The 26537-nt window shown below is 31.1% G+C and overlaps 1 protein-coding gene across 1 annotated transcript in view; it reads left to right on the plus strand.

Moving 5' to 3' along the window:
- The window catches only part of LOC143195399 (lachesin), a 161095-nt gene that overhangs the window by 76846 nt on the left and 57712 nt on the right, over positions 1-26537 (plus strand). Inside the window, exons 2-3 of the mRNA XM_076402478.1 lie at positions 3067-3269; positions 25139-25355. Of these exons, the coding sequence (XP_076258593.1) occupies positions 3067-3269; positions 25139-25355 (420 nt within the window). The remainder of the gene's footprint in view (positions 1-3066; positions 3270-25138; positions 25356-26537) is intronic.

The raw sequence follows: 26537 nt of genomic DNA on the forward strand, positions 1-26537 counted from the left end.
TTATTTTGGATTACGTACATATATTTTGAGATTTTAATTAAAAATATATATGAGATAGTTCGTTTGTATAAATTTTGTATGAACTGTTGAACATTATTCTTAAATAGCTTATGCAAAATTATACTATAGCCAATATAATAAATGAAAAAAAAACAAAAAATACGAGGGAGAATAAGATTTTAAATAACCTGTTATTTTTAATTTGTACTGCTGTTTGATAAAAATATTGCAGATTTATCATAAATTACACCAATTTGTCAATAACTATGATATATTTTTGGTTAATCATGTCGGAGCGAATATAAATATCTATAACAAGAGTTCAATTGATAAACGGCAAACTAGGGAAGTGCATTTCAGCTATTACAAATTTGTAATTGGGCATGCGGGGTGTAAATAATTTAGAGCAGGTTAAGCAAGTAGGAAAGGTGCTAATAGAGGTTAGTTTTAATCCAAGACACATCCTAGTAAAGTATTTTGCCTTCCTAAAAGAAATATCAGAGACTAGGTCCATTATGTACAGTAGTATGAACACTGTGGGGGAGGGGAGGGGTGTTAAAGGGCTACGTGATCTGTATAAGAAGACTTGAGATACCGGGAGACGAGGAAGTAAAGAGATTATAGATGATTTCTCTCTTTGGACTTTGAACAATAACGATTTTCAATAAAAATGTGACAAGTAATAATAGGTTTGTTGTGCTTGTATAACATGAAAATGAATATTCCTAAACCATTGATAGTTTCATTTCAAACTATTTTTACATCATGGATAATAAATATAGTGTTATCTAAGAAGGAATATATTATAATTGCAAATTTATTATCATAATGAGTGTGTAATGTTCCTGCATAATAGTTAGCAGTAGATTATTTTAGTAAACATATAATTGTGGCTAAAACAAGAAATTAATACATTATCTGATTGACTTGTTGTAAAACAAAATGTCGAAAATGACCATTGACTTTCTGTGAGTGCCGCAGAATGTCATTATATCGGTTTAATTTCCATTGATGCTAAATAGCTAGCAATTAATTAGGGCTATAGACAGATATTTAGTGTATGCAAATAAATTGTCTAGATCAAAGCATCCGGATGCCCTCATTTAAAATAAAACCATTACGTTATGAACTAGATGTTTAAATTACGTTTGCAATGCGCACGTATTTGTTACGTTTAATAGGACATACATCATTTGGGGTTATATGTCGAAAGTTACACTTCATACACATTAATATCACTAGGTATGGATTTTAATTTAAAATTATTAGGTGCCTTTATGCAATTTTATCGGCGATATATATTGATTAATATACACAGTATCAATGTAGCCATCTCTAAGCCAGACCGTGAAATATTCACTCTACTTTTGTAGGAATTTTAACACATTTTCATGCACTTATAGTTCATGAGTTCTATTTTCAATATAAAATTCCTATACGTTTCAGGGACATTCACGATTTTTATATGAAATAATATTTCATATTATATGTGTCAAATAAAATTGAAATATTGTGTACATTTCTATTTATATATTGTGTAGTTTACATTGTATATAGATATATATCATATTTGGCACATATTTCAATTGAAATATATCTTTTTAATAAATGTGTTTCATATTTTCACAATGCAAACTTTCTATTTCTGTTATAAACTATTTTTGGACCTAAACGATTTCTGTTTTTATAAACTCAACAGAAACCATTTTATAAAATAGTCAACAATAAAAAATATCGCAATATATGATATAAATATCGTGGATTTTTTCGGCAAATTGTAATAGTACCTGGTTTTCTGATACCGATGCGATAATCTTGGATTGGCATATTGCAAGCTTAGGAAAGAGTTAAATTTATATTTTTGAGTATTATTATATTATTATATTAATATATTTTAACGTCTTTATTAGATACGCTTAGTGTAATCTTAATTTTACATAAATTTATTACTACTTTTCATTTGTATTTGAATTAATACAAGCAAGACGAGTGCGAGAAAATATATCAGCATGTATTCCTAAATAATAAAATTATAATAACTAATATCTGTAGTTTACACTAAAGGTATACACTTTATATAAGTTCGTATGGTTTGGTTCGCTTGAATCTCCTGACATCCTGCGCGCTGTCCAGCAATTGTATGGCGTCCACGTTAGTATGATATAGTAATATTCTTTCGTGTTTCAAGGCGAAATCTTGGATAACTTCGCAAATTCATGTGATTTCCAGCTCATCATGCAGTTCTTCGTTGGTTACATAGAGAGAGGCATTGGTAATCAATCGTAGAACCTTGTTTTGACTGCGTTGGATGACTAGTTGATTTGAATTTTTAGTGCAACCCCATATTTGTACCCCATAGGTCCAAATTGGCTTTCTAATTGTCTTATAAATCAACCTCTTTGGTTTTGTTGTATAGTCAAGTATAGTTATTTTATTTTGGTTCTAATGTGTTTTGCTTTTTGTCTAACGTGATGCTATTATATTAATATAAATTATAAATATAATTCAGCCAACATACGTTTTATAGGATTTTCATTTTTTATTCTATAAAATACGTGTATCAATGTATATTCATACACATTCCAAATACTAGTACATATATAATACGTATTCAAATATTTTGTTATAATTTATTCAATAAGAGCGTTTGAAATATGAGAGAATTAGTTGCGTTGATTATAGCGTTGCGTAGTAATATAAAGAAATTCTAGATTCCTAAAGATATCTTACAGTTATTTTATAGAGTGTTTCCCATATGTGTCTTTATTATATTATATTATATTAATAGAAAACAACTGACAACAATGTATGCTATTTAATATATACTTTTAACCCCATCCCAATTAATTTGAGGCCAAGAAGGTTATGTACTGGTACTTTAACTAAGTATTTAGTAATGTTTTAAATTAGTGTTTAGACAGCTTTTGTAGTTGGATTTTGATTTTGTATTGGAGTCATCCTGCTCAAAAATGCTATTATTGTCTCCAGCTAAAGCAAAATACTACTCTGTAATAAAACACTGTTGATTACTCTAGTTTTTATAATGATATATTCTTTTTTTTTCAGACTATATCAGTGATAATACCAAGGACAATATCAGATCAGTAAGAAGTTACCCAGTGCGAAAGAAAGACCATAGTTCGGCAAATTCATTAGTTAAATCGGGACAAGATGGTTTGTTTTTGACGCAAAATTTGTCTACAGTGGTAGCACAAATGGGAGGTACAGCTAAATTACCATGCTTAATAAGAAAATTTAACAATGTAGTGGTAAGTATATTAATATATTTTAATACCATGAAAAATAATATAACTTAATTGGAAATTGTGTGCAATAGTGACAAAAGTTATCTAATTAATTGATATATGATTGATTCCTTTTCGTACTTATAGTTATTTTCTGGTAGTTCAAGAGTATTTAGGTGCCAGCCAAGTATTGATTTTTTAATTCGATTTGGTCTGATATTAATGAAATAGAGTCTCCCAAATGCTTTACTCTTATAATATTAAGTTCTTGATTCTGAATATCTCAAGAATATTTAATAATATATTGTGTTACGTTTCAGAAACAATTGAGATAATCATGGCTTAGCTTTTTTTCTAGATAGATTAATATTAGAAGTTTCTGTTTGCTGGGGCATGGTCGTAAATTTGTCCTAGGCAAGAGTGCAAAATCTGACAAGGAAAAAGCCTGGATGTCTTCTGGGATTATCTCCTAGTTGGTCACTCTAATCCTCCAATCGGTAGGCGTAATGCCGAAGACCATGGTTTGAAGCCCACGTTAAACAGTAGGTCCGGTAAACAGTGGATAAAAAGGAATTATAGATTTCTGAGGGAAGCAACTTTTGTTGTGAAAAAATTAGATAAAAAATATTGATTTTTGAAGAGAAAAAATACAGTTGAAGCAAAACTTGGCTTGATGCCGAGTTTCCGGACATTGCTCCAGGAAAATCAACCATCAAGGACTGGTATGCTAAGTTTAGACGTGGTAAAATGAGCACCGAAGATGGTGAACGCAGTGGACGCCCAAAAGAGATTGTTATCGATGACAACATTTAAAAAATCCACAAAATAATTACGAGTGACCGTAAATTGAAATTAAATGAAATACTCTAAATATATCAACTGAACGTGTACATCATATCATTCCCGTATATTTGGGTATGAGAAAGCTCTGGGTAAAGTGGATGCCGTGCGAGCTCACTTCTTACCAAGAACAACGACGAGTTGATGATTCGCAGCAGTGTTTGAAGATGATCAAGCTTAATAAATCCGAGTTTTTGCGTCGATATGTGATAATGGATGACACAAGTCCAATCGACAGTCATCCAAGTGGACTGCACACGATGAACCCGCTCCAAAGCGCGGGAGAACGCAACAGTCGGCTGGCAAGATTATGGCGTCTGTATTTTGGGATGCGCATAGAATAATTTTCATTGAATACCTTGAAAAAAGAAGGACCATCAACAGCGACTATTACATAGCATAATATACAAGAAAATACACCGTTTCTCGAGTTAGTGAAAAGGATAGCAAATATCCATGAATTGGGCGTCGAATTGTTTCCTCATGAACCGTACTCTCCAGATCTGCCCCCCAGCGACTATTTCCTGTTCTCAGGTCAAAAGAATGCTCGCTGGTAAGAAATTTTCGTCGAATGAAGAGGTGATGGCTGAAACTGGGCCCTATTTCGGTATCGAAACGTTGGTGGGTCGCTATAATCAGTGTATCACCCTTGAAGGGAATTATGTTGAATAAAAAAACTAATTTTGCCAAAAATATGTGTTTTACTATGGTAGACCGGGGACTTTTCAATTGTCCGGTTATGAGCGTCGTATTATTTAAACAGTACCATATTGTACCGTTCAGATCAGCTGGTGGTTTTTAATTTTGTTTATTTAAGCATTTGGACATAATTTATAGTACTTTTATGTATTAATATTAATTCAATTTGATAACGACACGAGTCGAAATATGTTCTGAAGCGACGCCACCAGTTAAAAACGATATTTTCGGAATAATTCGGGCGATTCGCGATCGGACACGCAGCTTTTTTTGTACCGAACCGTCGCCGCGGACCGGGAGACCGACCGATCCTGACTCTCCATGTGTGATTAATAGCGAAATTAAATCGAACGGTTGCCTGCGCTAATACGTATCTGCTCTCGAAAAAAAGTTCGAAAAACAGCCATTCGTCTATGAAAAATCGTCCAATATTCGGCCGCGACAAAAACCATTCCGGGCACGTCGAACGCCCGTTTTATTGTTTTTTCCCTCCTGTTGTTTCGAAAATTATGTTTGTTAGTGCAACGAATTTCATATCTATGAAATACGCGCAACTTTAAACTTATTGTCATTTAATACGTTTTCGATATAATACAAAGCAGGAATAAATATTGCTTCTGTAATCACCAAATATAAATAACGTATAGAGGGCGATGTCTCTCACTGCCACCTAAACACGAACTAAAAAGTTGAACATTAACTTTAAACGAAATACAAATTATATAAAACAGTAATTAATATCTCCAGTATTTAACGAAATTAACCCAACTAGTAATGAACTCATGTCATTTTAACTTATGACGTTAAAAAGTTGTTGTTTTTGTTGTCGCTTTTTACTTTGTTTTTTATTCTGTTTTAACTTTAATATACAACAATATTATAAATAAAATGAACTCTTTTCTAAATCACCTAAGGTATCCTCTGGATACCTAATCCACCTAGTTAGCAATTGTATATCCAAGTAATATATTTTATTTTCATTAGAGAGCATACTTACATTTATATGTTTAGTTTTTGTTTCCTTCAGTCAGTTAAATCATTTTGATATCACTATATTTATCATTAGTTTCTTCTGTTACTACCTGTGCCTTTTTTTAATATAATTAGATTTTAATCACTGCATTCTCTCTAGTGAATTGACCATATCTGTGTAATAGTTAGTAGTCATTCTCTCCTCCTACATTTATAGGTATATAAGTAATTAATATCTCCAGTATTTAACGAAATTAACCCAACTAGTAATAATGAACTCATGTCATTTCAACTTATGACGTTAAAAAGTTGTTGTTTTTGTTGTCGCTTTTTACTTTGTCTTTTATTCTGTTTTAGCTTTAATATATAACAACATTCTAAATAAAATGAACTCTTTTATAAATCACCTAAGGTATCCCCTGGATGCCTAATCTACCTAGTTAGCAATTGTGTATCCAAGTAATATATTTTATTTTCATTAGAGAGCATACTTACATTTATATGTTTAGTTCTTGTTTCCTTCAGTCAGTTAAATCATTTTGATATCACTGTATTTATCATTAGTTTCTTCTGTTACTACCTGTGCCTTTTTCTTAATAAAATTAGATTTTAATCATTGCATTCTCCCTAATGAATTTACCATATCTGTATAATAGTTGTAGTCATTCTTTCCTCCTACAAGTATAGGTATATCTTTGTCGACTTTCAAATATATTTTAGATATTTACCGCATCCCACAGTAATTCGATTTCACAGCATATTATTACCCGGTGTGGCCATATTGTTCAGACATTTAACATATTAATAAATGTAAATTACTTAAAACACAATTAAACATTTTATTATTTCTAGCATAAATAAAAACATATTTAAAATTAATTATTAAAAAATATTATGATTTGCAATACCTAGTCAGATTCAGTTCCAATTTTTACCGTTTTCTATCAACTGTTGTTAACTTTATACTTTTTTATTATCCTCTTGCCAAGGGTGGCCTAACGTTCCATTTTTATATACCTACGGCTGTGCTATAGATTGAAATAACCAGTTTCCTTTAAGTATATTATGAGCTTTTAAAAAATTGTATTCTCTTAAAATCATTGTTCTGGAAATTGCATTGCTAATAGTGTTTAAAGTGACTTATATCTTTATTATTCTCTGAAATTATTACCAATAAATAATGGATAATACTAATAGTCAAAATCCTAGCAGATAAATGCTTATCTCTCTAACGCATATTACTGATAAGAACAGGCCCATATTACCTCTTTCCTGTTCGAAGTTACTGATTAGAGTCGTAAATTGTTTCTAACTCACTACTTATTCGTTTCAGCATTTTCAACCAGAGTAACCAAACTGTTACCGAATAACAACCGAACGCCTTTTGCAAGCTGATTCGGTTATATGTTCAAAAATATCAGACAGCATTGTATCTATTTTTAACTTGAATAAAATGAGAAGGAAAGTATTGTCTGGTACTAAAACGTTTTGATGACGAGATTTCACTGCTATTTTGGATAGACTGTACAAAGCTTTACTTTAAAATAAATGTTGCCAAAATGTAGGAAAATGTATTATGTTACACAGTGTTCATATTAACTTGTCGATCCCTTGTACAAAACCATATTAACAGATGGGGCAAAAGTCCCGCTACCATTTTATTTGTGGGACCTTTAGCTCAATCCCGCTTTAACCATTATGTTTAGAGGTCCAAACTTTGTTATGGATAAATATACGCCACAAGAATGAGCATAAATAGTGACAACATTTATTGAAAATAATCGCTCTGTTATTACCACTCAGTGAAAATTGCGTCAAACATATTATATTAGTCCAGTGCTTCATAAAACCACAATTTATCGTTTACATGCGAATTTTCGATAGTACGGTACGACAGCAGACAGGTCTCTTTCTGGAAGACAACGGACGTCTTGTAACGCTGAAAATTTGTCTTTGATGCGCGATAGTGCTGAAGAATCTCCAGAAACATCAATTCTGAGACGTGGTTTCCAGTTATACGTTTCTGCAAGCAGTTTATGGTGAATTTTGAAAACTGATTTGAAAATATTCCCTTACAAAATTCAATTAGTCCAAAAATTGTTACCGAGAGATCCTCATCAACGAGTTGAGTACAGCAATGCAATTCTAAGGCTACCTGGGGAAATTGAAGATTTTTCGTCTAAATTGATAATGAGCAATGAAGCCAATTTCCTTCTCAGTGACCACGACAATAAACAGAACTGTTGGTTTTTGGGAACAAAGAATCTTCAATTAATTCATGATATATTATTGCATCCACTATAAAAAACTGTATGGTGTGGTATACTGGAAACATCATTGGGCCTGAGTTTTCCTGAAAATGACCAAGGTGTTGCAACTTCTGTTACTGCTGTACGGTACCAAGACATGATTCGAAATTTTCTTGTGCCTGAAATGGAAGAGCAAGGATTAGAGGACATGTACTTTCAGCAAGACGGGGTCACAGCGTACACAGCCAGCCCGTTCAATTAAATTATTGAATGACGTTTTTCCACAAAGACTAAAGAATAAAGTGGCGATTTAGCATGGCCAGTCAGATCTCCGGATTTAACAGCACCAGATTTTCCTTATGGGGTTTTTTAAAATCAAAACTTATGTGAATAAGCCCCAAACGATTCAACATCTTAAAGAGAATATTCGTCATGAAATTGAAGAAATTCAGCCTCAGATTTTGCAGGATGTCATGAAAAATGCCTTAAAAGGACCCGAAAGAATTTTTTATGAAAACCAAACTTACTTATTTTTTCTTTGAGCAAAGTTATAGGCAATCAAGATGGTAGCGGGACTTTTGTTGTGTTTTGTTAAACTTAATTTTAAAGTTTGGGCTTATCTTACTTGTAACATCAACATCTCGGACTAATTCTCCCTGGAATTATTCTCATAATCTTATTTTCTTTTTAATATTTTAATATTGAAATGTTAAAAAAATATGATTGTATAAAAAATGCATTCGAATTCGTCAATGTATATTTCCGTCTATCTCACATGGATTCATCATAATTGTATCGTTTTTGAAATTAATTTGAATGGACGTTTATGAAATAATTTTCAATACTACAAACGCCGCTTGGATCTCTCGAAATATAATACAATACGTCCATCCTCGCGTGTTTCCATTTGAACATTATTTCAGATGAAACATTCGAAATGCAAATTTGTTTATTTTTAAATTTAATATGGCGCGCAAATAGTTGGGGTTGTAGTTGATATATTTTCGATGTATTTTACAAATATTACGAAAGTAAATATGGGATATTTTATTTCGTGTTTGTCCGGATTATTTATTCATTAAATTGTAATACGCGTGCTTTTCTCCAAATGCATTTCATAATATATATGCAAATGGGAGTGTAAGGGATGTTTTACATAAAAGTAATAAACGATACATAATTTGATATTTTCGTATTATATACGAATATAGATAGTAAGACATGTGATAAAGTAAAGGGGACCTTTATATGTAAATTTATTTAAGTTCTATTCTTCAAAACAGTTGTTTGTAGTCCCAAAAATAAAATCAGTGTTATTGTTACATATTTTATTGCGTTACTAGCATTTTTTGTGAAGCAACTTTAATTATTGTGAGAAAGTGGATAAAACGGAATTTCGCGTGTTGATAAAATATTGCTTTATGAATATTGCTATTTTCATTTTCGGATACTGCCCTAAGTTTAGACGTGGTGAAATGAGCACCGAATACGGTGAACGTAGTGGACGCACAATATAGGTTGTTACCGACGAAAACATTTAAAAAAATCAACAAAATTATTTTGAATGACCGTAAATTGAAGTTGACTGAAATAGTAGACACTCTAAAGATATCAACTGAATGTGTACGTCATATAGTTCACGAATATTTAGGTATGAGAAAGCTCTGTGTAAAATGGGTGCCGCGCGAGCTCACTTTTGACCAAACACAATGACGAGTTGATAATTCGGAGCAGTGTTTGAAAATAATCAAGCGTAATAAACCCGAGTTTATGAATGAAACATGGCTCCATAATTTCAGTCCGAAGTCCAATCCACAGTCATCCGAGTGGACTGCACACGATGAACCCGCTCCAAATCTTGGGAAAACGCAATAGTCGGCTGGCAAGGATATGGCTGTATTTTGGGATGCGCATGGAATAATTTTCATTGACTATCTTGAAAAAGGAATGACCATCAACAGGGACTATTACGTCGCGTTATTGGACCGTTTGAAGGACGAAATCGCCGAAAACCGCCGCATTTGAAGAAAAATAAAGTGCTGTTGTTCACAAAGACAATGCACCTTGTCACAAATCAGTGAAAACGACGACAGAAATCCATGAATTGAGCTTCGAATTGCTTCCTCATCCACCTTATTCTACAGATCTGGCCCCCAGCCACTATTTCATGCTCTCAGATCTCAAAAGAATGCTCGCTGGGAAGAAACTTTCATCGAGTGAAGAGGTAATCGCCAAAACTGAGGCCTATTTTGAAGCAAAGGACAAATCGTACTACAAAAATGGTATCGAAATGTTGGAGAGTAAAATCAGTAAAATTATGTTGAATAAAAAAACTAATTTTGCCAACAAATGTGTTTTACTATGGTAGGCCGGGGACTTTTCAATTGAACTGTTAAGTATTGGAAAACAATAAATATACCAGACTTATTTGATAAAAGAATAATTTCTAATAAAATTTCTTTTATAACCTAAATATTTAAATAAAATTTGACCTTGACCTTTAAATTCGTTTCTGTCATATTATATTGCTATATTTCTTCTTGTCAGTAAATATAAGTATTTCATGGTGTTATTTTACATAACACTCGAGACTCTCGCACTTGTAGGAACCACTTTCTACTTGTTTTCCACATGGGAACTAACAACTCATCAACTAATGAGGAATGAAAATTCTAAGAAGCTATTTTATAATTGTAAATATACTTTGCAACATTCATTTCTTCGTTGGTGCTTCGTTACAGAGTCCATTATTAATGAAACCTGAAATTTATTAGAAGTTTACTAAGATTTAATACTAAAATTTACAGAAAATTTTTAATAACTTTTACAATTTCCTCTATTAGAGCAATTAGCTGTTCTGTTTTGAACAGATCAATTATTAGAAATTCTTAATATTGAAAATTGATTGATTAATGTTATTATTATAAATTTAAAAACGCTGCTTGTGAATGTCTCAATACATTGTAAGCAGAAGCTGGAATTGCGTTAATCTATATGGATGAAATTTTCTTATTATATGTGAGCAATCTAGAATTTATTTCAGCTAACCAATTAATTTGTAATATTTCAAATGCAGTCTTTTTCCTTTTAATGTGCTTCATTGGTCGCAGAATTTTTTTAATAGAAGATGTTATCAAATTAGCTGATAACTTATAAGTTTTAGAATCTACAGTAATTTTATAGATTGCGTAATATTAACAATTATGTTTATATCAACATTAAACGATACAGATTTAAATATATAGAACTAGCCAAGACAATGTTAATTTTTCTGATTGACTGTGGTAGTATAATGAGAGTAGAATAGATATGAGAGTTCAGGCGATAGTGTAAATAATAGTGGATTGTTATCGACTGTATGGTATATAAATGAAAGATAAATCGCAAATCTCTTTCAGAATGGGAATAATGGAAATTTATGAAATAAAAGTAACCACTGGAGTGATGAATTTGGCTGTTGGTAAGGTAGTAATATGTACAAGAACTGTAACCGTTATGAAAAAGCTAAATAGAACAACAGCAACCAAAATAATGAAATCAGTGTATAGACTATTGCTCTGCATGACTGTGTTACACGATCCTGTTTGGGTGAACTAAAAATCTATGGGTTCATGTTATGGTAATTTAACCTCTACCTAAAGCAATAAATTACACCATACTGGGAGCCATTCGAAGCTGGTGCAGCTTCAGTTGACTGGCTTAATAACTTTTTCATTAATATAAATCGAATTACAGGCTGCGTGTTGAGTTAATGTAACTTAATAACTGTCAACGGAAACATTGCATTTGACATGAAGTTTGCGTGAAGTAGTTTGGCCACACGCGTTTTCTAAAAAAGGAAGAGAAAATGGCAAAGGCAATGCTTTCGCGGATATTGTTTCGGAATATGTTTGTTGTTTACAATTTGTGTTTTGATATATGGCATTTTTTATAAAGTTTAGAATCAACTCTGTTCACATAATTTATGAAGTATGACGAACTGAGCTACTAAATAATTAAGATAAGTTCAAAGATCTTTCAATTAATTTTTGCAGCCTCAAAATATATGGGAAGTATTATTTTAATCAAGAAATTTTAGTTATATTTATAAATTAGTAATTGCCGGAGACTGATAGATTTCCCTTCATTGCGATAACGCTTCAATAGTGTGTAGAGGTTAGAAGGGCTAAATGTTTTAAAAAATTATATTAATGCTAAACTAATTATCTAATGGTATTTCAATATATGGGCTTGGTAGCTTAGTATTTATGAGTGATTGTCTGTAGGTTTAAGAGTTAAGTTCGTATGGTTTGTTTCGCTTCAATCTTCTAATACCCTGCGCGTTGTCCAGTAGTTTTATTGCTTCCACATTAGTATGATTTAGTAATCTTATTTCGTGTTTTAAGGCGAAATCTTATATAACTTCGCAAATCCATTTGATTTCCAGGTCATCGTGCAGATCTTTGTTCATTATGCAGCGATAGGCATTGGTCATTAATCAAAGAATTTTGTTTTTACAGCGTTGGATGCGAGCGATGTTTTTACAAATTGGCTTTATTATTGTCTGAGAAATCAGTCTCTTTGATTTCAGATCAAGTTGAGAGTATCTTCCGACTAACCAGTATAGTTTTTTTATTTTGGTTCTAATGTGTTTTGCTTTTTGTCTAACATGATATTTCCAATTCAATTTACTGTCAAGATGGATGGAGACAGATTTGGAGCTATTTTGTTGAATTTTCCAAATTCTCGTCCATTTATAGGTTTTGTTGACTGCCACTTGTACTTTTTCTGCTGCCCTGTGCAGAGATATGACTCCAGCAATTGACAATAGTTACGCGGTAACATTTTACTCAACTTATAGATTAATCCCAAATACCTAACCCGATCAAAAACTTGCGAGACATCCAGGAATATTGCAAGGCAGTATTTCTTTTCCCCAAATGCTTTTTCAATAGTCGCAGTTACTCTGTGCACTTGCTCGATCGTTGAGTGGTGATTTCGAAAACCACATTGGAAATCTGGTATTATTACCAAATTTTTAACACGTTTAAATATTAGTTTCTCAAATACTTTTGATATTCAGGTAGCAGCGAAATAGACCTGTAAGATTCGACTTGTTCCGCAGGTTTGGCAGGTTTTTTGAGCATAATTATTTGTGTCACCTTAAAACATTCCGGAACATGCTTCAGTCTTACACAGGCATCAAATATATGTGTCAACTTGATGATTGCTTTTTGTGGCAATTCTTTCAATAGTTCAAGTAAAATGTCATCTATTCCAGGTGCCTTTTTAGGATTGACGTTAGAAATTTCATGGCTTGTAAGTGGGTTCGCGCCCTGAATGATAAAGTAAATGAAAGATAATGGTAAGGTTAATGGCTTTGAGTTAATTATTTCCTTTTCCAGGTGTTATTATTCGCGAACGCCAAGCTGAATGTTTAACATTAAAGTCTCCACCAATAGTATCTTTATATTGTTGTTGTATCATTTTATGTCTTGTTGGATAGTATATAGTGCCAATATTTATTTCAGCACCATTTAATTCGATACTAACTATCGTAGCTTATGTTTCTTCATTTTTAATATATTCTTGTTCGAAATGTTGTATATTTTGTTTAATTATTAAAGCTGTTCCGCCTCGAACCCGATCGCTGGGGTGTATTATCCAGTAAGCATCATAACTCCGATTATTAATGTATTTTTTTTAGAAAAACATGTTTCCGCTACGAGAGCTATATCTATGTTACTTGTTTTAATGAATAATTCTAGTTCCCGGACTTTTTGATCTGGTCCATTTGCTTTCCATGTTATAATTCTTAAGAGCCAATTACTCATTTTTGTTTTTCTTTAGCTTGTTTTGGATAGTTTTCGGATTTTTCCACCCTGTCTGATAACTGACTGAAAATCCGCAATATACGAACCAAATATTTCTGTAAATACATCTAACACATACTGATATAATAGTGATGATAGCGAACTTAATCAGACAAGAAGTTATGCTAAACACATATAAATAAATACTGTTAATTGTGCTTATTCAAATTTTCTAGGTATCACATACACAATATTACTTCTGAAAATATCTCGTTTTGTACTTGGTATAATTGTGTTTTAGATTTGCATGATTTAAAAGCACCTCTGTTAGCTTACCTTTTGAAAGCTGGCTTCGGATCGACACGTCGAGTGTAACGTAAGAGTAATAGGTTGATTCTGTAGCTAGTACACCTGTGTCAAGTCAAAGGGAAATGCATAAAGGGAAGCGGCAGCCTTTGTAATGAAACTTGCGCTTTTTATATTTCCGGCAATATCGCACGTATTCGTTATTCGCGACGTAGAGGCAGCATCTGATATTTTCTGGATACGTGCTATCTGGCAATAAATACCGACCGTGATACGTCTTTCCGCGTATGCATTTTTCTCCAAAACAACTTTGAGCTCAAAGAATATTTTGAAGTTAGTAACGCGACTAACTGTAGGCGCATCTACTTAATGATTTATAGAGAGATTATACTACAATCACCATTAATAAAGGTTATAATATTAATTAATGTTATTTGTTCTGCTTCTTAATTTTAGCCATTCAGTTAAAATAAATGCATTAAAAACAAACTATTATATTAAAATGCGTTTAATATTTTATAGGGCGCAGATAAATAAATATATAATATTAAATCCTTGTAAGTATTCTTTCACTGAATTCTTGAATTTATTGAGAAAAATTGGAAAATATTTTGTATAACGTTTCTTCCATCTCTCTGGCAGCATGACTATATCTTTTTGAGAGAACAATGTTGACTCGATGATTTTGAACGATTTTTTTCCTTAGTTTTTTGAAACAGTGTGTTAGAAAAAATGGTTATATGATTGTCTATAAGGGCTATGCATGGCAAGTATGGTGGGTCTCGTATATACGCCTTTCAATTTGTTCAACTGCCGTTAGTGTACATTTTGCAGCTACATGCTCATGCTATTTTAAAATTTTGTAATACACTATCCCTTTGGGATCATATACATCTATTGATACAGTTTGCGATGCCACTGAAGCTGTAAATTTTCCAAAAAATATCTGTTTCTGGCTAAGATTTGAGCACACCATGTTTTTCACACGGACAATTATACGTTGCATGCTCTCGAGTGGGTAAACCATCAAGTTTGTTTTAATTAGTTAAAGATAGGTTAACAAAACATATTGTTCACGCTGTAGCATTAAGAGATTAATATTATGTAATTAATTAATGGTATAAATAATTATTACTTAAAGTAAATTTTAATAAATTAAAAAAATTAATGGTTGGTGTTTTGTTATTTTTTTATTCCCTCATCGTTTACAGTGCTTCATGCCTTTTCCACTCATATAATACAACCTTACACAATTCCAATTATATTATATATATATATATATATATATATATATATATATATATATATATATATATACGAAAAAAGCGCTTAGATACATTTTCTTCAACCCATTATATCAGCTTATATAGCTTCTTATATTATAGATGATAAAAAAAATTGTCAAATCTAAGTATTTGTCCGAACGTTATGAAGTAAAAGTGGCAAAAACTAAGAGAATATCGACATAAAAACAACAAAAATACGATACCAGAATAAAATGTATTTTAGCTGACATTTATCCAATTCGCTTTTTTTCGCTATTTTGACGGTTTCTTTTGTTTAGATCCCACTATACATAAAATAAAATAAAATCGGCCCGCCAACATAACATAACATTTCACTTTAATTTTTTGCAAATAAGATGGTCCACTCCAAAATAGAAAAGTTTCCATGAATTTTTGGAACATCTAGAAAGGGAACCGATTGCTCGCACTTGTCCTTTATCCATTCGCGTGCTTTCTCATTGCCTGGTCCTTCCTTTGTTTCGCCTTTTCTACGATATTGGCATTATCATATAAATAGTCTGTCAGTGTTGGGCTTTGTTTCTTTTTTATTTTGACTTTTCCGCCGAGAGAAATCGTCTTTATTCATATATAATCGAAAAAGATGCTTCACGGGATATGAATACCACTTATTTCACGGTATCGCGTTTCTTTCCGAGGGAAAAAATATGCTGGCTCTAAATTCTAACTTTATGTCGGACGTTTGTGTATAGAGAATGTATCCAAAAAATGTGTAATAATATATTTTATCAATATCTTTATCAACAATACAAGAGTATGGATCAAATTATATTAACATCTGACATATACGCAATATTTGTTTATTAATAAGGTATTGAACCACAATTAGCCTTTAGAACAGTTGCAATTCTTTAGAGAATTAATTAATATAGTGTCTGAATCTTACACAAAAAACATAGTCTACATAGATATAATCTTGAACCAAAATCGCCAATTAATTTAATGATGTTGTATACAATACCTGGCCTAGGAATGATAAAGATAAAGCGAAATTTTTCTCTGAATACTTAAAAACAGTATTTAATCCGTACCCGTCTGAAATATTCGCAACAGAAGAAAATATCATAGTTGATTTTCTTAATAATCCGTTTCAAATGGATCTGTCACATGAAGTTTACTGTTAAGGAAGTAAAACAAACAATTGTTAAAGAAATCAATGCTAAAATAGCTCCTGGTTTTGACCTAATTACTGGAAGAATCTTAAGAGCTAAATTACTAACATGCACATTTAATGCCCTGCTAAGACCTAATAACTTTCTAAGCACTTGAAAAGTAGCTGAAATCATTATGATTCTTAAATCTGGGAAAAAATCAGAAGACTTATATTACTTAAAATCCTATCGTCCTATAAGCCTGTTACCTCTACCTGTGATCTCTAAACTTTTTGAAAAACTATACATTAAGAGTTATTTACACACTCAAAATAATCGCAGAAGAGAGTAATATTATTCCAGACCATTAATTTGGCATCCGTAATAAACACGGAACTATTGTTTAAATACATAGATTAGTCAACCAAATTAACAAAAACTCGGTTAAAACATCAAGCAGCTATTTTTCGTCGTAAGCTCAAAAATAGAGGCTTTATACACTCTAGGACTCAGTTTCAAAGAGCAATCAAACGCTATTTGACAAATTTTAATTACTTTATTACTTCATGGTAACCCCGTGTTATTTTTACTATATATTTTATATTTTATCTTATTTTATATACTCATCATTGGTATGTTTAATACCTAAGAAAATTCAGTTGTATAACATTTTTGTACTTCCTCTTTTATATGATTATTTCTTAAATGTATAGCCTGGAACTAGCAAACTTTCAATTCTGTATATTTGTTTAAATATTACATTAAATAGAATTATGAATCTTTAATTTTACTTTATGGAACGAAATGTGTTATAAAAGTCAAAGTAACTGAACTAAAAAATGTCTAGGTTTAAAAGGAATTTTATAAATCAATAGTAAATTCAAAATATTCTCTATACCTTTTTATCAATATACTGTACAATAGCACCTCAGCAAATGGATTTCAACATGCCATTGAATAACATCTATACCATATTAACGTGATAATTATGAGGTATTCTAAATCCATATTATTGTTACTTTAGTGAATTCTAGAATTGATTGTTCTAACACAATATGAAATAGTGGTCAAAATATTGTCAGCCACTAGTAATCAATCCACCATGAAGACTACATGTCCAAAAGTTTAAAGCGTTTAGAACGAAATTTAAATTTAATGCATTAAATATTTATTAGGGTCTTAGGAAATATCTTAATAAGCGATATTTATTAAAATGTTTCCCCGCAACCTTTCCTCAGAAACAGACATTTTTTTGAGAAACAGGATGATGAATACAATGACCTACATGCAATATATGTAATTGTTACGCAGATCAATGTTCATGGTTTATTGTTATATCTATTGTATACAGCTGACCTACCGAAACACTACTGTTGCAATATATGCTGACGATAGAGCGGTTTTATTATCGCATGAGGATCCATTATCAGCCACAACAAACCCCCAATTTCATCTAAACAAAGTCAAATTGTGGTTGAAAACATGGCGTATCAAAGTAAATGAGACAAAATGTACCTATGTGACATTCACTCTTTGTAGAAGAACTTGTCCATCAGTAAAATTGAATAATTATAAACTCCCACAAGCGCACAATGTTAAATATTCGGGAATGCATTTTGATCGACGTTTAACATGGAAAAACATATAGTGACAAAACGCAAAGAGCTTGGGGTTAAACTAAACCAAATGTACTGGTTGATAAGCACGGTACTGATAGATAACAAGGTTTTGCTGTGTAAGTCAATACTTAGGCCCAGTTGGACCTATGGTATTGAACTGTGGGGTAGTACTAGCAAATCTAACATAGATATCCTTCAGAGGTTCCAGAATAAAGTGTTGCGGATCGTGGCTCAATATTACGTCAATAGACTAATTCCAAGTGTTAATGCAGAGTACTCTGAAATACTCTTCGTGCATGCCATTGTACTCGCCAGATCGTTAAATGTGTGCGATAACACTGAAGTGCGTAGGCTCAGATGCAAACTAAAAGACACATAGGGTGAGGTATAATAACCCCTAGAATAAGTTAGAATAGTGTTTGGAGTAAGTTAGGATAGACTTTAGAATAAGTCAGAATAGTATCTAGGCTAAGATTTCCTAAAATAATCTTCTACATGTCAGTATAATTATATAGTATAACGGAAACATAAAATAATGCTTATTGCCTACGGGCGGATTGTTGAAGTTTTTAGAAATTGATAAAAATAATTCCGCAAATAATTTAACTAGTATTATTATCAGTAAAATCTCATTAGCCGTATGTCGTTAGATATAAATTGACGGTTGTTATGTACAAAATATAAGTAGAATCAGTTATTGAAATCACTATAGAAGAACACATGGTTCGTCATTAACTTATTTAAAAACCTGGTATTTTGTTATATTGAAATGCAAACGGACATGGCGTGTAATAGTGAGTTTGTCAGCGTGATTTTATGTTTTATTGAAGTTTTGATTTTACTAACAATAAATAATATTTTTCCGACAAAAAAGTCAATTTTCTAAAACACATTTCAAAAACATTGCGTGACTTCGTCGCATCACGGTAATGGAACATTGAAATGCATTCGGTGCTGTTACAAAACGATTGCCTATTTTAAACATCTGTTAAATAAATCATATTTTAATGTATCAATCTAAAAGAGGAAAAAACAGTAGCGATATGTAATATGATATTTGTTGTTGCATATATTCCGATATAGGTACGTATCTGTTTCTGTCGTTAATTGACAATTTAAAATGCCAAAATATAAATAAAAGCCTCCTCGATCGTTTCGCAGCTCGCTTTTTTGCATATAAACTATTAAACGAGATCAAAGGAACGAGAAATTAATTAATAAAATTAATAAATCCGTTTTGTTTAACGAGTCCTGTTAACAGATATATATTATATGATAAATTAGTAATAATTAGGTCCTAATGAATTTAATAATGTATTTTGTAATATATATATTCAAATGACGGTCCAGTAGTTACAGTGTTTCCGCGTTCGCTTTTTATTTTATTTATGTTAACGTTTCTCTTCAATTGATATTGTAATTTAATTAAAAATTCGTTCTCATTTTATTAAAACTTATTTTACTAGCTCCACAAATTTCACAAACCTCGGTACAGATAGAGAAAAATAAGCTTGGAAAGCTATCTCATTACAAAGTTGATCTGTGGATATGAGCTGCAAATCTGTTAATTTTGTGATGAACAATTATATATAATATATTATTTCCCTATTATATCTCATTAATTGTCGCCTTAATTATTACGTTGTTCAAAGAATGCTGTAGGTTTTGTAATATTCGTCCGAAAAGAAGACATCTTTATAATGTCAGCATGTCGCAATGTTACCGCATCAAATTTGACTATTGATTTATTTTGACTTTTGCCATATAGCAATTTACTAAAATAAATCAAATAATTAAACAAGTACTCCTATCAAATATAAATTATTTTGTCATTATAGTACATCTTGCATATATTATCGAAGGACGTAAGCTACAGCTAATTATACAGCCAAAATATAGTTTTATTTTGTTTACATTTTCCACACAACATATGAGCTAGACTTGTAGGCGTTTCTTATGTAGTGATATCCTCTGGAAACCTAATTCATTTAATTAATCTCTGTGTCCAAGTAATATATTATACTTTCTTTAGAGATAATGTATTACCCTTTTACGTTTACGTTTTCCTGTCAGGTCATTTTTATGTCACTGTATTTCTTCTTATTTCTCGTCTATTACTACCCCTGCAAATTTCTTCATAAAACCTTACATATTTCTTCTACATATTTTGAATTAAACACTTAAATAACATTTCATTTGCAAAATAATTGCGCATAAATCTTATATCTTTTTTTCAGTACGCTTTTCTACAGTATTTCAGTATTAATTATATTCTCACTCCTAGGTGTTTCTGCTCACCTTTTCTGGACAATTGTCAGTATTGGGTCATTAGCCCACATTCAGAAATTTCCATTCAAGCACTCACTCTCACTATTTGAATTAGACATTCATTTTTGCTGATTTACAGTTACAGTACAGTTACACTACAAAACAGCAGTGACATGGGAGACCTGTCGAAACGTCGCAATGTTGCCGCAGCAACTCTGAGTTTTAGTACATATTGGCTCTGACATATAACAAAATTATAATCTAAATATAATAATCAAATAAAAATGTTAGATATTATAATTTATTTTAACATTATAGTACATCTAATGCATATATTACTGAAGGACTTAAAACTACAATTAATTATACAGCCACAATAATTTATAGTTTAGAGTTGTTTTATTATATATACATTAAAGTTTTTTCCACACTAGTATAGGTAGGGTTAGATACGTTTTTTCATGTATCCGCCAAGGCCTAATCCACTTAATTAACAATTGTATATCTGAGTAATGTATTTTACTTTCATTAGAGAGCATATTTATGTTTTACGCTTAGTTCTTGTTTCTTCCGATGCAATGCATCCTTGTAAATTCATTAAGATATTACTGTATTTCTTTTTAGTTTGTCTTGTTACTACCTGTATGCATCTTTCTTGATAAAACTACATTTAATCACTGCATTCTCCTTAATACATTTGCCATATATGCAAAACATTACTTCTCTCCTCGTATCTATTAACCAAATGTTCATGTATATTCTGAACAATAACAAAATCAATATTGCACACACCCATAAAGCCTTCACACTCTATAATACAATTTCCTACAATTAAAGTATATTAATTGTATACTGACCTTTAAATGTTTCCTCTTTCATCACCCTGTCTTGGTAATTGTCAGCAATGGATCATAAACCAACATTCATTAAGTTTTATTCAATCACGATCTCTTTCAGAAACACCAATCAAGTTAATAACTAAGCTGTTTATTTCCAACCCATTAAAAACTTTCTCAAGATTCTACCATTCAAGTTCTTCTTGAATATGTCTGATATAGCGCACAGAATCCGAAGGTGTTATTTCGACAATGCCTCTTTTCATAAATCCAGACAGTTCTAGTTTGAATATCCTTCTCGACCTAAATATCTATGGAGTGATGTCAGTGATATAGAGGAAGACATGACATAATACCCTGCCATAACGTTCAGTAATCTGATCTGCCATGTTGTTTTCTCAGGCTTATTTCTAAAAAAGTAAATTAGATGTAATGCAATTAAATATTTCATATATATTTACCGAATACCAATTTGAAATAATTCATTCTTTAACATGATTTCTTCGAAACTTATTTTATGTACTTTAAGCCATGCCTTAATTGCAACCTTGTTGGGATCCATACTATGTTATATATTTTATATATTTATATATATATATATATATATATATATATATATATATATATATATATATATATATATATTATATAGACTTAGAGGAAAACACCGGATTTCTGCACCAGGAATTAAACCATTCCTGTTGCATTTAGGATGAATAAATATATGTCTGCAATGTATTATTAATAAATGTTATGACCAACAAAACCTAACCGATAGTTATTCCAACGTTTACCTTTTTCCATCAACTTTTGCTATCTTTACACTATATTTTTTTCATCTTGCCATGAGCAACCCAATGCATTCTGAAATATTTATGTCTCCTTTAAATACATAAATTAATATAATAATTCTTCCATGATTTTGTTATATGTTTTTAAAAATTGTATTCTCTTAGAAGCAATCTCTGGAAGTTCTATTAAACACCTTCGTGGGTTATCTTTGCACCACTTAAATTCTATATTACTCAACAGTGTATGAATAAATGTTCTACATCTCTCAAATAGCTACATATATTTTTAATAATTCAATCTCCAACCTGGTATCCTTAAAACTTTTTCAACAAAATGTATGTCTTGCTAGCTATTTTTAATTTCATACTTGTTCGGCGATCCATTTTTTGGGATCTTTTCCACCAGTATCCTATGGCACCATTTATTTTTCATACCATTAACTGATGGTTCCTCCAAGTTCCTTAACCCTTGATTTTCAATCCAGAACAAAAACATGTCCTTCTCGGTTGGTTTCTGCATGATAGCCGTCTTTGGACTGGGAAGAAAATACTAAACACGCTCCAGGAATTACTTTAAATATCTGCAATAAAAAAATTAAAAACATTATGACCAACAGAACCTAGTTAAATATTTAGACTCTTTTTATTAGCACTATGCTATGGGAGCCCAATATACCATTTTTGAATAACAGTTTTTCTATACACACAAATTTAACTAACGAATATTTCTTGATTTTATTTTGCGCTTTTGAGAATTTGGATTCTTTTTTCGGCTAATGCTATTTTCGGAAGTTTCATTAGCCTCTTCATCTTTGCGCTATTTAAAACTTATGTTTTCTAACAGTGCTTCAAGAGATCTACATCCTTCAAAGACATTTCTAAGTGTACTGTCACCCAGCACAACTTAATTGAGTGGTAAAGATTCTTGTCCTTAAAAATTGAAGGGATAACCTACGAATTTGTAGCATAGAAAACAAGAAATGATGAAGAAAGGAACCACATCGAAAAAGGCCATTCCTTCAAAAACAATAAAATAATAAGATCTACTGGGTATGCTGTGCTTCTCCTAGATAGGGATTCTTGAATTAGATAAATGGGGTGTTCAGGTTGATAACAATATTTGAAACATATGAAAATTGAAGGATGTAGACAATAATTTCAAAACATTAACAGGTACAATTTCACTAGAAACATCAAACGAAACCAACTGATGGTATTTTAGTATTAAAATTGTTTAACACCAAAGCTATTGGTATTCAAATGGGGTCGGGAGGTGATTTGACACCTCAGGAACAATGCCGGTAATTCGAGCTGCAGCCGGAGCAGTTGCAAGTTTAATACGCGGTTAATCCCGTTAATGGGAAAGTTAGTGATGGTAATTTAAACCTCGCGTTCTTTGTTTCCGATTGCTTTGATGGGAATTATTTAACAGCAGAGAACATTTACAGTTGTATTCGATCATGTTTATATAGATTGAATGCTCTTTTACGTTAAATTATAGATTTTATTACGATATATCAGATTATTCGGTAAGTTGGTAAAATTTAATACACTTGTTCTGGTTATTCTGATTTATAAGTTTCAGCCCAGGAAATGTTCTATAACCTCTATTTTATGTAAAACACCCATATCTCAAAAAAATATAAATCCTGCTAAAAACGAACATATTCGTAATTCAATTTAAGCTCTCCAAATGACTTGAATTTAGTGATAAAATATTTGAACAATGTCAATGAATATGATTTGGTTTCAAATAAATTGCTGACCGAATTCTTCAAAACATATATCCCTTTTAAATACTACCAGCCACCACCAGCTGACAGCTAAATTATTACTTAAACTGACTGATATATATATATATATATATATATATATATATATATATATATATATATATATATATATATTTAGTTTGTTAAGAACATCTTCTTATTCAGCAGACGTATTACTGGAAGTATTAATTAAATAAATAAGGAAGTGTTAATCATAAACGCTCAAATTATGTCAACAAAATATCATTGATAATTGAATTGGTTTTATCAAAATATTTAAACTGAATATCATATATATATATATATATATATATATATATATATATATATATATATATATATATATATATATATATCGGAATTATGTTGTCAAATATGAAGAATTTTATAATCAAAATAAATAAATGTCAATCATATTTGCTTAAATTATGCGAACCTAAAATAATTTCAGTTGATTTCTAAATTCAATTTCCTGCTCCTAAATTATTTGAAATAATTTTATTTTAACATATTTAACAATTTTTAATTTAACTTGCTTACATACATAACAGAATTGGATCATTGGTCTTTATTTTATGACCTAGATAACTGGTTAATTGTTATATTTTACAATTTGAAATATGTTAATGAAATGTTTATAGAATAGAATTTTGATGTTATCGTGTTGATGATAAATAACAGTTATAAGTAACCAAAAAGAATGATTGGGTTATATTAGTAGCATTGGAAACTAAAGCACCTAATTCCAGTGCTGAATGAAATGTGATTGTTGTAATTCCCTATATGTGCGACAAAATAACTTTAGTTACTATTATTAAGAATTAAAACTGCTGCACTGAATCACAATTATTTGGGGTTATTAATAAACTACTAGGCACTAATCTATTACACGCAAAATGTTAGCTGTCAAGCCTGTTCTAGATAGGTTTTGAATATTGATTTTTGAATATATCTGCAGGTATTTTATACTATATAGTATAATACTGTATACAATATCATAATTTTAGCTTGAATAATTGAGTATGCATCGTCGGAGTTATATCGAACACGTTTTTTAGCTTATAGAATATTAAACTGGCAATCATATATGCTTAAATTATGTCAACATGATATAACATAAATTAGAGTCTGTCTCTTTCAGGATAACATGGTATGTTCGTTAACAACTGCAGATAGTTAAAAATTCTTTGTTACTCTAATGAAATGCTGAAAACAAATGTATCAAAAATATAAGTATCCAATTTGAATTGGAATTAATACAGCGTTACAAAATTGGTCCGTCCAAATGTCCCCTTCTCTCTATTGCATCGAGTACAATCGAGTTCGATCCTAACAGTCCGTCTCATTGTTCCAGGTTTCGTGGATAAGGAAAAACGACTCCCCGCCGACAATACTGACGGTGGGACTTAGCACCTACATAGCCGACGAGCGCTTTTTGGTGGAACATGCGCGCCATCTGCAGAACTGGGGCTTGGTTATAAAGCATGTTCAGTTGTCAGATGCCGGAACTTACGAGTGTCAAGTTTCGACCCATCCCACCACCAGTATTTTCATCGATTTAAAAGTTACAGGTTCGTATTTGATCTGCCAATTTGTATTATATAGTGTGAAGCAATAGAATTTACCCATTATGTATATATCGTCTTGCGCGTCTCATAGATGGTAATATGGGAAAAGAAAGATAGCAACTAGAATAGGTATAATTATTAATGTATTTAGATGTAGTTATTTTCACCACACCTGAAAGTTTGTATGGTTACAAGCATTATTAGTATAAATGTAATAATACATTGGAACAATGTCCAAATATCTTTGTTTATTTTCACTTCAAGACAGAAAATCATTTGAGGAACGTGGCTACATCTTGCAAGTCCGTATAACTTGAATATTATTAATTTAATTCTTTAAGGACCATCTTCATGTAAGTTTGGACTACCTTTAATTGTGTTTTGTGTCTTTTTGGCGTAATTCAAAGTTATATAATACTGTTGACAATATTTTTGTGGTTATATGATTTTATAATAATTTTGTTCTTGTTTCAATCATATAACACTATAGACAATTATGTTTAATTACATTATCACTTTATTCATTAAGCATTAGTTTTACAAGTGTGCATGAAGTCAGAAGAAATTCCTAAAAGTTTTAAATGCCAACCAGTCAGAAGAAAATTGACTTCCAACACTACTGAACCACCATCTATAAATAAAAATATTAATAAATATAAATAAACCGAAATAAACCAATCACAGATTTATCTTAAAAATTCATAAGATAATAGAATTTTAAAGCATTTCTAAATAATGATTTTATAAAGAATTTGAGTATTATTGCTGTTGCATGTGCTCTTCTAAATTTGTAAGGACTATTATTTGGTACAATACTGGATACTTTTTTAACAGAACTTCTAAAATTTAAAGATTGTCAAATATTCACCGTCAAATACATGTTTTCTTTCAATTTAAAAAGTTCTTCTAAGTTTTCTTTTCTTGTATTATAGTCATTATAAACTGTATAAAATTAACATGTTGTAGCCCTATAAAATATATTTCCATCTGTATCTTAAAATTATCATCAAAAATATATTTCTGTAGTTTTGCCACTGATACAATTTTAACATGTCTTAGTAAATATGAGACACTCGATTTCTATAGTACTCTCTTCCAACTGATATAGTTGAAAATTCCTTAGACTTTCTTTGGGACTCCAATGATAAGTTCTCATTATACTTATTACCTGTATTCTTACATTTT

The sequence above is a fragment of the Rhynchophorus ferrugineus genome, unplaced genomic scaffold, assembly GCF_030347505.1.
Source record: "Rhynchophorus ferrugineus isolate W39M unplaced genomic scaffold, kcgeb_rfMv2 rfM4, whole genome shotgun sequence".
Taxonomy (NCBI): Eukaryota; Metazoa; Arthropoda; class Insecta; order Coleoptera; family Curculionidae; genus Rhynchophorus; species Rhynchophorus ferrugineus.